Source organism: Schistocerca americana, chromosome X (assembly GCF_021461395.2).
Source record: "Schistocerca americana isolate TAMUIC-IGC-003095 chromosome X, iqSchAmer2.1, whole genome shotgun sequence".
NCBI classification, from domain to species: domain Eukaryota; kingdom Metazoa; phylum Arthropoda; class Insecta; order Orthoptera; family Acrididae; genus Schistocerca; species Schistocerca americana.
In genome coordinates, this window is record NC_060130.1 from 465,049,085 (window position 1) to 465,064,706 (window position 15,622).

At 40.9% G+C, this 15,622-nt stretch overlaps 1 protein-coding gene across 3 annotated transcripts in view; it reads right to left on the bottom strand.

Annotated features, from left to right (window-relative positions):
• LOC124556722 (transmembrane protein 39A) overlaps window positions 1-15,622 on the bottom strand; it is a 200,405-nt gene that overhangs the window by 136,238 nt on the left and 48,545 nt on the right. For all 3 annotated transcript variants that reach the window (XM_047130716.1, XM_047130718.1, XM_047130717.1), the window contains exon 5: window positions 6,134-6,335. In XM_047130716.1, coding sequence (XP_046986672.1) covers window positions 6,134-6,335 — 202 coding nt within the window. The remainder of the gene's footprint in view (window positions 1-6,133; window positions 6,336-15,622) is intronic.

A 15,622-nucleotide genomic window follows, 5' to 3' on the forward strand; every position in this document is an offset into this window, starting at 1 on the left:
ACCTTGCGAGGAGGACAGGTGGTCACTTCTTCAGTAGGGTCTCAGCAGGCTTGCAGGAGGGGGGAGGGGGGGGGGCAGTGGAGTAAGTGGGTAGTGGCAGTTTTCTAGTTATTGGGAGCTCTAACATCAAGTGTGACATGGAACCCCTTAGGGAAATAGTATCCAGGGCTGGGAAGACTCAATTTGTATGGGCGCAGGCGGAAGTGGTGAAGGCTGCTGCCCTCACATGTGGTGTGCAAGCAGAGCTAGAGGATCATTCTCAGTGTTGATTGGAGTCCTTGGCTTGGAGCTGAGTTGAGGGTCTTAACCAAAAGCTATGCTGATTCTGTGACTGTCTTGGCTGCAGATTTCTAGGCCTCAGTTATGGGGTGGAGGATTGTAGGACTCCCCTTGACAGGTCACAGGTGGACTACAAAAAGGAAGCAGCTACTCGGGTTGCAGAGTAATTGTGAAGTGCATGTGGGTGTTTTGTAGGCTAGGTGGTAGTTTGAGGTCCTCTGATGAATGCTTGTCAATTGATACACATGGGGAAAAAAAACAGACCACATACAAGGTAATGCCACTTTAACTGTCAAAATTTTAACAGTAAGCTGTCAAAGGATTTGTAAGAAAGTTCCTAATTTACTGCTCATCAGAAGAGTTGTCATGCTCAAATTATTCTCTGAACCAAGAGCTGTCTAAAACCCGAAGTAGAAAGCTCCAAAATATTTAACGAGCCATGAAACATTTATCCAAAAGAAAGGTTAGACACCATAGGTGGAGAACGATTCATTGTTGTCAACAAAAATATTCTGTCCATTGAGATTGAAATTGAGTCTGACTGTTAAGTTATCTGGACATGAGTAGCAGGCCTAGGTCAACTCAGGTTAATAATAGTATGTTTTTACTAGTCACCCAATTCCACCGTAAACGTTGAATGATCATTCAAGGAAAGTCAACGCTCAGTCTCACAAAAATACCCAGATCATACAGTGTTAGCTGGATGCAACTTTAATCTACTGAGTATACTGGAACATTTATAGATTCATTGCAGATGTTACAGACAAGACAGTCTTCTAAAAGACTTTTGAAACATTTTCTGGAAACTGTCTTGAACAACTAGTTATACAATCCATACACAATGGAAATATTTTAAACCTTGTAGCTATGAACAGTAACAGGCATGACCTTCTAGGAAAAGCAGATAAACAGTTGTTAGCATCCCACTTAGACAATGAATGGACATCATTTAGTTACAATATGAAGGACATAGAGGAATTATGAGCAAAGTTTAAACTGATTGTAAATCGTGCTCTGGAGATTTATTTGCCAACCAAGTGAATTAAGCAAGGAAAAGACCCCCGTGGTTTAAGAATCAAAACTGGAAAATGCTGAGCATACAGAGATTGTTACACTCTCATTTCAGGAAACAACATATAAATGTCAACAGGCAAAAGTATGTCAAAATTTTTGTGTCTGTGCATAGATCAAGGCACAAAGCATATAACATATACTGATGTCAAACCTTAGCAAAAGACCTTGCCGAGAACCCAAGAAAATTCTGGTCATAAAAGAATTCACGAAGTGGGTCAGAGGCTTCTATCCAGTCAATCATCAGCCAGTCTGGGGTGGCAATAGAAAGACAGCAAAAGGAAAGCTGAAGTTCTAAATTTCACAATTAAGAAATCAGTCACAAAGGATGATCGTACAAACATATTGTCATTTGAGTGCCATACAGACTCATGCATGGAGGACACAGAAATAGGCCCACCAGAGGAGTTCAAAACAAATGAATTGTCAGGTCCAGATGGAGATCCAATCAGTTTTCCAGAGAGTACTCTGTGGCACTGGCACCATACTTAGCCTGCATTTATTGTGAATTTCTCACCCAGCGAAAAGTCCAAAGTGACTGAAATACACCTGGAGACTTCTGTACATAAGAAGACCAAAAGAGTGGACCCACATACACTCCTGGAAATGGAAAAAAGAACACATCGACACCGGTGTGTCAGACCCACCATACTTGCTCCGGACACTGCGAGAGGGCTGTACAAGCAATGATCACACGCACGGCACAGCGAACACACCAGGAACCGCGGTGTTGGCCGTCGAATGGCGCTAGCTGCGCAGCATTTGTGCACCGCCGCCGTCAGTGTCAGCCAGTTTGCCGTGGCATACGGAGCTCCATCGCAGTCTTTAACACTGGTAGCATGCCGCGACAGCGTGGACGTGAACCGTATGTGCAGTTGACGGACTTTGAGCGAGGGCGTATAGTGGGCATGCGGGAGGCCGGGTGGACGTACCGTCGAATTGCTCAACACGTGGGGCGTGAGGTCTCCACAGTACATCGATGTTGTCGCCAGTGGTCGGCGGAAGGTGCACGTGCCCGTCGACCTGGGACCAGACCGCAGCAACGCACGGATGCACGCCAAGACCGTAGGATCCTACGCAGTGCCGTAGGGGACCGCACCGCCACTTCCCAGCAAATTAGGGACACTGTTGCTCCTGGGGTATCGGCGAGGACCATTCGCAACCGTCTCCATGAAGCTGGGCTACGGTCCCTCACACCGTTAGGCCGTCTTCCGCTCACGCCCCAACATCGTGCAGCCCGCCTCCAGTGGTGTCGCGACAGGTGTGAATGGAGGGACGAATGGAGACGTGTCGTCTTCAGCGATGAGAGTCGCTTCTGCCTTGGTGCCAATGATGGTCGTATGCGTGTTTGGCGCCGTGCAGGTGAGCGCCACAATCAGGACTGCATACGACCGAGGCACACAGGGCCAACACCCGGCATCATGGTGTGGGGAGCGATCTCCTACACTGGCCGTACACCACTGGTGATCGTCGAGGGGACACTGAATAGTGCACGGTACATCCAAACCGTCATCGAACCCATCGTTCTACCATTCCTAGACCGGCAAGGGAACTTGCTGTTCCAACAGGACAATGCACGTCCGCATGTATCCCGTGCCACCCAACGTGCTCTAGAAGGTGTAAGTCAACTACCCTGGCCAGCAAGATCTCCGGATCTGTCCCCCATTGAGCATGTTTGGGACTGGATGAAGCGTCGTCTCACGCGGTCTGCACGTCCAGCACGAACGCTGGTCCAACTGAGGCGCCAGGTGGAAATGGCATGGCAAGCCGTTCCACAGGACTACATCCAGCATCTCTACGATCGTCTCCATGGGAGAATAGCAGCATGCATTGCTGCGAAAGGTGGATATACACTGTACTAGTGCCAACATTGTGCATGCTCTGTTGCCTGTGTTTATGTGCCTGTGGTTCTGTCAGTGTGATCATGTGATGTATCTGACCCCAGGAATGTGTCAATAAAGTTTCCCCTTCCTGGGACAATGAATTCACAGTGTTCTTATTTCAATTTCCAGGAGTGTATTTGCAGACCAATATCCTCAATGTTGGTTTGCTGCAGAATTCTTGAAAATTCTCAATTCAAATATAATAAATTTCTGACACACTAAGCTTCTGTCCACAAATCAGTATGGATTTAGAAATCATCGTTTGTGTGAAACTCGGCTTGCCCTTTCTCACATGATTGAAGAGGAAAGGTGGATTCCATATTCCAAGATTTCTGGAATGTGTTTGACACCGTTCACCACTGCAGACTGTTGACGGCCCAAGCATATGGGATAGGTTCTCAGATATGTGAGTGGCTCAGATACTTCTTAAGTAACATAACTCAGTATGTTGCCCACAACAGCAAGTGTTCGTCAGAGACAAGGGTATCACCAGGAATGCTCCAAGGAACTGTGATAGAGCCGCTGTTATTTTCTACATACATTAAGGACCTCGCGGACTGGATAAGTAGCAATCTGTGGCTATATGCTGATGGTGCTGTGGTGTACAGGAGGGTGTCATGTTTGAGTGACTGTAGGATGATACAGACAAAATTTCTAGTTGGTGTGATCGATGGGAAATAGCTCAAAGTGTAGAAAAATGTAGTTTAATGTAGACGAGTAGGAAAAACAAACCCGTTATGTTCAAATGCAGCACTAGTAGCGTGCTGCTTGACAGAGTCACATCAATGAAATACCCATCCATAATATTGCAAAGTGACATGAAATGGAATGAGCATGTAAGGATTGTAGTAGGGTAGGCGAATGGTTGACTCTGGTTTATTGGAAAAATTTTCAGGGAGTGTGGTTCAGCTATAAAGGAGACAGGATATAGGACACTAGTGCGACCGATTCTTGATTACTGCTCAAGTGTTTGGAATCCGCACCAGATCGAATTAAAGAAAGATATTGAAGCAATTTGCAGGCAGGCTGCTACATTTGTTACCAGTAGGTTAGAACAAAATGCAAGTAGTATGGTGATGCTTCAGTAGCTCAAATGGGAATCACTGAAGGGAAGACAACATTCTTATCAAGGAAATGACTAGTAGTGGTACAGGGAACCCTATGCCATACACCATATGGTGGTTTGCAGAGTTTAGATGTATATGCAGATGTCGATGTCCACATAGAAAATATCGAAGAATGGACAACCAAGCCCCAGGAGACAGGATCTTACGATCTACTAATGAATCACACAAGAAAAGATGGGTAGAATCTATAGATAATCTAAATTTCACTAACAGCAGTGGGAAAGTATGGTCCCTCCTGTGGAAACTAGGTGTAGCAAGAGTTGTCCTGAATCAAGAATTTGACATAACACCTTGCCAAGCCACGTAGGCTTACACATAAAGAAACCCACAGGAAATTTCCATTTTGATTCAGTTTTTGAAAAAGAAATAAAGAAAAAATTTAGCGACAAGAGGGGAAAAAACAGAAGATCCCAATCTCTTCCTTCGCGCCCAAGACAATTACATGACATAGCATTCAAATCTCTCAAAAACAGGAAAACAGCTGGACTAGATGGCATATGTCTCACGCTCATTAAACAACTAGGAAGGAAAGCATGACAGTGGTTACTACAATTTTACAATGAAATACTGGACATCAGAAAAATCCCTCAGCAATTTAAAATTGCAAAAACTATTGCTATATTCAAGCCATAAAAACCCAGAGACGATCCAGTGAGCTATTAACTAACCACACTACTAAGGATTTGCTACAACATGTTGGAAGGATTACCATATAACCTAATGTATTCAATAATTGATGACATAACTCTTCAACACCAAGCAGGATTTCATGCAAACTGAAGTTGCTGCAAGGAAGTTCTTGCCCTAACATCATTTATAGAAGCAAGCTAAACACTGGAGAAAAAACAAGTAAATCCTATACCACAAAGAGCGGTCTCCCACAGGGTTCAATTCTAGCCCCACCTTTATTTAACTTTTACACCAGCGACATAGTCACCACTGATTTTGTAATGTTCAGCTATACCGACGACATAGTGATAGGAATAAATTTGTGGGGGAGGGGGAGATGTGATTCTCTCTTAGCAAAGAACAGCTTTAATGCTGACATTATAGCTGATTACAAGGCGTACAGCAGAATACGGAAAAATTAATTCAGACATCTAAGCAAATATATTATGAGAAGATACATCTTGTAATTAAATTAAAAAATTATGGCCTATCATGAAGGAGGAGAGACTTGTACAACCAGAAAAGGCAGAGGAGCATATAACTCTGATGAGCAAATGACAGACTCCTATCAATACAGGTAGTCTCAGATGGCTTTCCAACTTAGGGCCATTGACTTTCCTTGTCAATGGGTTTAGTTAACAACCCTAAGAGGAACCTGAAGATATTACTGTTGGCCAATTCCCGCAAACCCACTGACAATTTTCCTTGTAAAACCATTGATGTATATAAAATAATACACAATGTGAAAGTCATGTAACATTTGGCTTCTGCACATTCCGAAGTGCGGTGCCATGTATAAATATGAGTAAGCATTCAAAACTTACACTTGATCATAATACCATAGAAATTATGTTATTACTGTATCACTCTGTAAATGGAAATTACCCTCCTCCTCCTCCTCCTCCTCCTCCTCCTCCTCCTCCTCCCCCCCCCCCCCCTCCCCTCCCAAAATCTGGAGAATGTCTTCAATATGGATCTGAGGGATGAACTGTTATTCTACATTGCATTTTTAATATGTTCCGTATCCACAAGAATCTCCTCACACTACATGTTTCTGGAATTAATGATGTATTTAGTATAATCTGAGATCAATTTCAAACTTACCATAGTATACTTTGTATGCGATTGTGGCAGCCACCAAACTGTTCGATACAAGTGGAGGAACTGTAAAAATGATGAGGCCACCGTGAAAATAAACATCAGCATTTCAAATATCATACTTCCATCTTGAGGTATGCTTGGAACTGGAATGTGTTTTGGAACTATTAACCTCGATGAAGTATTTTCTCCGTATTGTCCTGGAGATCTGCAACAAAACAGATGTTAAGATCATAACAACATTGTGACGAGTTTTTATTGTATCTTGCTACTAGTGTGTGTGAGCATGAGTGCACGAAGTGTAGTGCCGCCGAGCGTGTTTACTTAAATCAACTGTCAATTTAATCAGTGCGGGCGGGGCACTAGAGGCTGTGTGTAGGAAGCGTGCACACAGCACGGTCTCCACCACGCCACCTACCAGGAACTCACGTCTATATACATGTGGAGAAGCTGACACTCACTATGTTCTTTTATTTTGTACTGTTCACATCAGTTGTTCTGTGCATCACATATGTTGCACCTTCTGTGTGATTCTTTTGTCTTGTTATATGGGGAGTAACAACAAGCTTTTTTCTCTTATTATTTAGAGGTTTATGAATAAAGCCATATTTGTGTTACTTGGATCGGTTTCATATATTACCCGGTTACCACATGATTGGAGGGTGAGTCAGCACTGCTTTGCGCATACATAGGTGCAAGTCACTAGTAGGTGGCACGGCAGAGACCATGCAGTGCGCAAGCTTCCTACGGGTGGCGTCTAGTGGCTGGCCCCTGATGATATGGTTGGCAATTGATTTAAGTACACATGCACAGCAACACTACAATCTGTGTGCACGCACCCACCCCCACACACACACACACACACACACACACACACACACACACACACACACACATTATAGTCCGATTCACGAATGGTGGCAGTTCGCACAGGTTGAGGCATGGGCGGCGATTATACAGTTGCTGGTTCCAAGTGACAGTTGCAGTATGTTCATACACTTGCTTTACACTTGAAGAAAGCATGTATCCTGCAAATTATGTCTCTTGCTTACTTACGTAGAATTTGTCACTTTCCACCACCATCAGTGATGACAACAATCAACAAATAGAATTAAAATTCAGTAAATAACTTGCTATGATCAAGTTTTATGCTCGCATTGGCCATTATATTCATAGCAGAGTGCTCATAACACTGCTGAATGCTCATTGGCTGTGAGAGAATGTGTGACATAGGTGCGCAGAACAAGACTGAACTCGACTGCTATCATTCACGAGTGCAGCTATAATAGCAGGATATAGCAGTTTCAATATTATAATTAATCATCACACTATTTATATGGGAACTTCGTTGTACAGAACATACGTATAAGGCACTGAGAACCGTAATGGCCCAAAGCACAGGCACAAACTTTTGGGAAAAATAAATATTTGTGAAAATCAAATTTGTAAGCAAACCACCAGTCTCATAAGTCTGACTAGCTTTTTTAACCAAATCTCAAAATCCTACACTTCCTATAAAAAAAAGGTATCAAATTCACGTTACAAAATTTCAATTAATATTTAGGATAATAATAATAATTATTATTATTATTCTTTCTTTTCTCAGACGTTATGGCTGGTCAAAAATGGAAAGTGACGCGGACCTTGATCAAGCATGACTTCCTTTTAACTGTACGGTATATTATTATTATTATTATTATTATTATTATTATTTTCTTCTTCTTTCCTTTCTCAGACCTTAGGTCTGATTAAAAATGGAAAGTGACACGGACCTTGATCAAGTGTGACTTCCTTTTAACTGTACGGTATATGTTACATTGCATTTAGGAACTTTCGGGTAATTGAACATGTATCAATAATTACAGATTTCTGTAGTTGTATATATGTTTGGATGTAGCTGTATCGCATTGATGTACTGATGCATATTGTGTGGTATGACTCCTGTAGTTGATAGTATAATTGGTATAATGTCAACTTTATCCTGATGCCACATGTCCTTGACTTCCTCAGCCAGTTGGATGTATTTTTCAATTTTTTCTCCTGTTTTCTTCTGTATATTTGTTGTATTGGGTATGGATATTTCAATTAGTTGTGTTGATTTCTTCTTTTTATTGGTGAGTATGATGTCAGGTTTGTTATGTGGTGTTGTTTTATCTGTTATTATGGTTCTGTTCCAGTATAATTTGTATTCATTATTCGCCAATACATTTTGTGGTGCATACTTGTATGTGGGAACATGTTGTTTTATTAGTTTATGTTGTATGCCAAGTTGTTGACATATTATTTTTGCTACATTGTCATGTCTTCTGGGGTATTCTGTATTTGCTAGTATTGTACATTCACTTGTTATGTGATCTATTGTTTCTATTTGTTGTTTGCAAAGTCTGCATTTATCTGTTGTGGTATTGGGATCTTTAATAATATGCTTGGTGTAATATCTGGTGTTTATTGTTTGATCCTGTAATGCAATCATGAATCCTTCCGTCTCACTGTATATATTGCCTTTTCTTAGCCATGTGTTGGATGCGTCTTGATCGAAGTGTGGCTGTGTTAGATGATACGGGTGCTTGCCATGTAGCGTTTTCTTTTTCCAATTTACTTTCTTTGTATCTGTTGATGTTATGTGATCTAAAGGGTTGTAGAAGTGGTTACGAAATTGCAGTGGTGTAGCCGATGTATTTGTATGAGTGATTGCTTTGTGCATTTTGTTAGTTTCTGCTCATTCTAGAAAGAATTTTCTTAAATTGTCTACCTGTCCATAATGTAGGTTTTTTATGTCAATAAATCCCCTTCCTCCTTCCTTTCTGCTTAATGTGAATCTTTCTGTTGCTGAATGTATGTGATGTATTCTATATTTGTGGCATTGTGATCGTGTAAGTGTATTGAGTGCTTCTAGGTCTGTGTTACTCCATTTCACTATTCCAAATGAGTAGGTCAATATTGGTATAGCATAAGCATTTATAGCTTTTGTCTTGTTTCTTGCTGTCAATTCTGTTTTCAGTATTTTTGTTAGTCTTTGTCTATATTTTTCTTTTAGTTCTTCTTTAATATTTGTATTATCTATTCCTATTTTTTGTCTGTATCCTAGATATTTATAGGCATCTGTTTTTTCCATCGCTTCTATGCAGTCGCTGTGGTTATCCAATATGTAATCTTCTTGTTTAGTGTGTTTTCCCTTGACTATGCTATTTTTCTTACATTTGTCTGTTCCAAAAGCCATATTTATATCATTGCTGAATACTAATGTTATCTTTAGTAATTGGTTGAGTTGTTGATTTGTTGCTGCCAGTAGTTTTAGATCATCCATGTATAGCAAATGTGTGATTTTGTGTTGGTATGTTCCAGTAATATTGTATCCATAATTTGTATTATTTAGCATGTTGGATAGTGGGTTCAGAGCAAGGCAGAACCAGAAAGGACTTAATGAGTCTCCTTGGTATATTCCACGCTTAATCTGTATTGGCTGTGATGTGATGTTATTTGAATTTGTTTGGATATTAAGTGTGGTTTTCCAATTTTTCATTACTATGTTTAGGAACTGTATCAATTTAGGATCTACTTTGTATATTTCCAATATTTGTAGTAACCATGAGTGGGATACACTATCAAAAGCTTTTTGGTAATCAATGTATGCATAGTGTAGCGACCTTTGTTTAGTTTTAGCTTGATATGTCACCTCTGCATCTATTATCAGTTGCTCTTTACATCCTCGTGCTCCTTTGCAACAGACTTTTTGTTCTTCATTTATGATTTTGTTCTGTGTTGTATGTGTCATTAACTTCTGTGTAATGACTGAAGTTAATATTTTGTATATTGTTGGTAGGCATGTTATGGGGCGATATTTAGCTGGGTTTGCTGTGTCTGCTTGATCTTTAGGTTTCAGATAAGTTATTCCATGTGTAAGTGTATCAGGGAATGTGTATGGGTCTGCAATGTAACTGTTAAATAATTTAGTTAGATGTGAATGTGTTGAGGTGAATTTCTTTAGCCAGAAATTTGCTATTTTATCTTTTCCAGGGGCTTTCCAATTGGGAGTAGAATTAATTGCTTGGGTGACTTCATGTTGCAAAATTATCACTTCAGGCATTTGTGGCATCATCTTGTATGTATCTGTTTCTGCTTGTATCCACCGCGCATGCCTGTTATGTTGTACCGGGTTTGACCATATGTTGCTCCAGAAGTGTTCCATGTCTGTTATGTTTGGTGGATTGTCTATTTTAATGTGTGTGTTATCTATTGTCTGGTAAAATTTCTTTTGGTTTGTGCTGAATGTTTGGTTTTGTTTCCTTCTATTTTCACTTTTTTTTGTATCTTCTAAGTCGTTTGGCAATGCTTGTAATTTCTGCTTCTTTTCATCTAATTGCTCTATCACTTCTTGTTGTGAGATTTTACCTAACCTTTTTCGTTTTTTTTCTGACATTTCATTTCTTAGAAATTGTGTTAGCTGTCCGATGTCTTTTCTCAGTTTTTCTATTCTGATCTGTAGCCTGTGTTGCCATGCTGGTTTTGTGGGTTTCTTCTGTGTGTTGGTTGGTTCTGATCTCTGCCTAGTGTGTATATTTAGTATAGTTCCATAGTTATGTTTTCATTTCTTTTGTTGTGTATGATTGTGTTGATAGTTTTTATTGTCATTTCGACTTGTGGGTTATTTGGCGGTCTATGCAAGAATGGTCTAATGTCTGTATTTGTGACTTTGTATTCTATATATGTCAGCTGAAATTTTTCTTCTATATCTAACATGTGTGTCACTTCGTGTTCTATTTGTGCTTGTTCTGGTAGCTGTCTTAAGATTTCGTTTTCCTCTGATTGTTTAATTGATGCGTGTTGTTCTTTGTTTGTTTGCTCTGGGATGTTTGAGTCCATTACTGTATTCTCTTCTTCTTCTGATTGCACATTATTTTGTTCCAGTATTTGTTGTACTTGTTGTTTGATGTTTTCTAATTCTGACTGGGGTATCCTGTTATTTTTGATTATTACACGGATCTGATCAGCTAGTCGTCGTTCTGTTAAAAATTTTAATTCTGGGTATCTGGTAATAAATGTTGTGTATACTTGTGATCTGTATCCAGTTGTGTTGGTTCCTAGGTTTGTTGCTTGGTAATAACAGAACATGAGGTGTCGATTAACTTCATCTGACCATCTCATCCTCTGTCTTTGTTTTCCTTCTAGGGTGGTTGCAGGAAGCATATCCTGCAAAACACCTCTATTTGGATTTGAATCATTTTCCAGTTGGCTAGCAGTGCCGTTACCATTTTGGGCGGGCATAGGGTTCAAGCGTCGTCCCCGACCATGACGGCGGTCCCCTTTGCCTACAATCATGAGTGTGGCACGTGGTAAAGAAATTGAACCATAAACAACATACATGATCCTGCCTCATGCTATTTCATGTGGACCACACATAAACGAGACAAGCCTGGTTCGACATATGCATACAGAATTAACGACACCAACACAAGTCAGACTCATGGTTCAACAGTTCTCAATAGTCTCTTACTTTAGTTATATGTACACCTTCATTGCATTCATGTGTGTTTGTTATAATTCCCTAAAACAATTACATAACCAATATACCTATCATGTCAGTAAAAAAATCTAATACCGATGGTAATATTGTTTAGACACTGTATTGTGGCAGTTTTAGGTGGGGGTATTGTGATCTATGGGTGCTGATGTTACCAGTAGATGTTGGGTCTGTCCCACCACTTTTCCAGCACTGCCAACAATTACCAAATGCCTTGTGTATTCTCCATTTTGTTTTGCTTTGTGTTGTGCATTGCTTATTGCTCATCTCTTATTTTGAAATGAGCGAAGACACTACTCCAAGCCCATCATGAGGTTTGAGTATGACTCCTGCAACCTCTAAAAAGGAAAGGGAGATCCGTAGTACAAATTGGTGCCTGTAAAATGGTGCATAATATGTTGAAGTGCTGTGAGGTGGAAAAGGAAAGCAAAAAATTCCTACAACCTATCATTCAGGCCCATAAGAGAGCTGTAAAAACTGTATGAACCATAGACAGGATTAGATAGTTTGCAAGCTCTCATCCAGGTGAATCATCTAGTACTCCAGGAAAGGAAAGGTCCATTTTAATTCTAATTTGTACTGTACACAAGTACAGCTGTATATTTGCTAGACCATGGTGGCATTGTTCTTTGGAGGTCTCATGTCCTTGTACATAGCAGGAGCATTAGGGAACCTCAACAAAACATTTTTTTTATCTTTATGAGGCATGGATTGACAGCAATCTCACGTGTAGCAGATGTTAGCAGAGACCACGAGATGTATTGGGTGTTAGGTCATGGGGAAGAGCGTCCAGAAGGATGATGGTGCAAGTGTTGGTTCAAAAACTGGCTTTGTGAAGCAAGTGGAGCTTAAGTCCTGCACAAAATCGACACAAGGAGATTATCATAGCCAAATGATCTCTGAGAATTTTGAGACATGGTTTTCAGAGATCATGCTCCTAAATCTTACACAAAATTCTCTCATTGTTATGGACAATGCATTGTATCACTGCTGGCAGGTGGACGAAACACCATCAAAATACTGCCCAAGGGTGGCAATGGTAGAATGGGTGGGGAAAAAAAAGGAGTGCAATAACAGCATGACAAAGGTTGAGCTGTAAGCTCTGGTGCAGGCAAATTAACTAAGTGAAAATATGTATGTAACAGACAAACTAGCTAAGAGTGTAGGCCACACTGTGATTCGCTTGTTGTCCGACAATTACAATCTGAATGCAAGTGAACTAGCGTGAGGGAGCACAACGCTCTGACGGCATGTCTGCAGCCAATCTCAAGAAATTTACAGACAATGCCCTCAACTCTGTCACTCCAAATGACTGGAAAGGGTACTGCAGGAAAGTGCAAAATGTGCTACCCAATTATAAGAGGCATGACGGTGTAATGAAAATTGTAGCTGATGACATTCTAATACATACTAACGCCTCTAGTGATGATTCCTTTAATACAGAGACTGTGTGACACGAGAGCTCATCCTGCACAGCCTTAGCTGACACTGAATCTCAAAGTACCGACACAGCCGAAATTGAAAGTGACAGTGACTTATACAAGATGATTTTTTCCACTGTGTACAAACTTTATGGAGTGATCAATGAGAGGATATGAAACAAAAAAGGTGTAATGAACTTATGTAAGAAAATATATGGTTTCCATGCTAGAGACCATTTATTCAATCATACTTTGTTACAGATATGGTGGTCTAAAATGCGCTGTACCATGCAGCCACAGTTACAGTATGCATTGTTTCCTCCTAGAGGGCGATACTATTCCCCATACATCATGCCCTAGAGCACCCTCCTGCCGTAGTAATTGGTAGTGTTGTGTCCAATTCACTCCTCTTGCCAACTCACCTTGTAGTGGATGTGATACAGAGTTGTACACAATGGTTCCGTATTCAAATCAAGAGCTTGCCAATGTGGTTTTTACTTAAGGAAAGGCAGGTGGCAATGGGCAGCCACCAGCAAGGCTGTATCAGAGACCTATCCCTGCCGACAACAACCGCAGCATTCACTGTTTGCAACATTGTTCCGTCGTTTGGCTGAGACAGGGTCATTTCAGGAAGCAGCAACTAATGAAGGACGTACACAAAATGTTCGGACACCAGACTTTGAGGAAAATGTGATTAACACTGTGGAAGATGACCTCCACATCAGTACCAGGCAGCTGGCCCGCCAGTACAGGGTAAGCCAGACGACTGTTTGGAACATTCTCCACGACAATTGTTACTACCCTTACCACTGACAGTGTGTGCATGGCTCACTAGCGACAGACCTTCCACATCGGCAGCTGTTTTGTCACTGGTTTCTTCACCAGGCAACCACAATTCTGGGACTTGTGTCATCCATCCTATTCACAGATGAGGCCACCTTTATGCAGAATGGTATCTTTAACTTTCATAACAGGCATCTGTGGGATAGTATGCATAAGACCCATAGTATGGTGACAGCGAATCATCAGCATCAGTGCAGCCGGAATGTGTGGACCAGAATAATTGGCAACCGTATACTGGGACTAGTCTTCCTTCCATGTCGCATAACAGACCAGAACTATCAGTGTTTCTTGTGGGTGACCTTGCCTCCCCTAATGGAAGAAGCACCATTGATGATTTGAAGAGTTATGTGGCTGCTACATGATGGTGCTCCAGCCCACTTCACCATTGATGTTCAGATGCATCTCAATCGTGTTTTCCCTGGTCAATGGATCGGACAAGGGAGTCCAGTTGCATGGCCTGCTCATTCACCGGATCTCAACCTGTGCAATTTCTGGTTAATGGGCCACCTCTGAAGTATCATGTATGCACAGGCCATTCCAGATGTGAAGACACTGGAGCAGTGTATTCATGCTGACTTGACAGTGTTTGGATGCATTTGAGTGTATGTGACAGAACATGCTACAGCATATAGAAGCTTCAACACACACTATAAATGTGGCTGCATGGTACAGCCCGTATTAGACCACAGTCTCTGTACAGGGTGTATATGTGGACAAGGAAAAAAAATTCCCGGATATTTCCTGGACTTCCCAGTTAAAAATACACTTTCTCCCAGATGAAAGTACACTTTTTCCGTGTTAAGTGACAGTATACTCTTCCTTGGCACTGTAAAAGTCATCAATCCTTTGAATGTTTATGGTTTTATATACTGACGTAGAATTTCCCAGCACTTTAGAAAATGAAACTCAGGGGGAAAAACATGTTTGGAAGACCTTTGACGTGCAGCAACATGTACGATGCATATTTTCGTATTACGAAGGTATAAATTTGAATTCCACCAGATAACGCATGTCACTTTGCGAAGCACTGAAATTGCGATGCGCTTTTGTAAGCGTCATCTCGCCAACTGATGACAGCAATAGGACACGTGATGTAGTCAGCCAATAGCAAGATCACTCTTAAGTAGCGCGAATACACAAATAAGAAAAGTTAATGGCTTAAATTAATATACATAGCATTCACATATAATATTGGTCTCGAAGGTTAATAAGTTGGAAGAGAAGCCAAGATTTCACATATAATGTTGATCTTTTTTGCATGTGTTGCACTTTAAGATACACACACAAATGTGCCAGTAAAATTTTTAATAACGATGCAAATGTCTCATCTTCTGGGCTCGAAATACTTCTAAATGGTCGTCCTCAAAGAACTGATTTTTAAATGAGAGTCAAACGCTTTGTGATTTAAGAAATTCATCGTACCTTCTCGCACATAATTCATCTTGCGTAAAAGGAAATCTGCTTTGAATGTAAGGCTTTTCAAACCACCATTCGCAATATTTTCCCGCGACCTGTTAGAAATAGGTTTGTTTCAGCAGTTGCAAGAAAGCGCCAGATAACTGGCGTCACTGGGCTTGCGCGGCTACGATGACGCAGGAAGCCCATATGTTCGTACATGTAAAACATTAAAAGATCATACATTATGTCATAAAAGAAACAAGACATTAAAGGATACATCAAGAGCATTGGGATTTCGCGAACAATACTAAA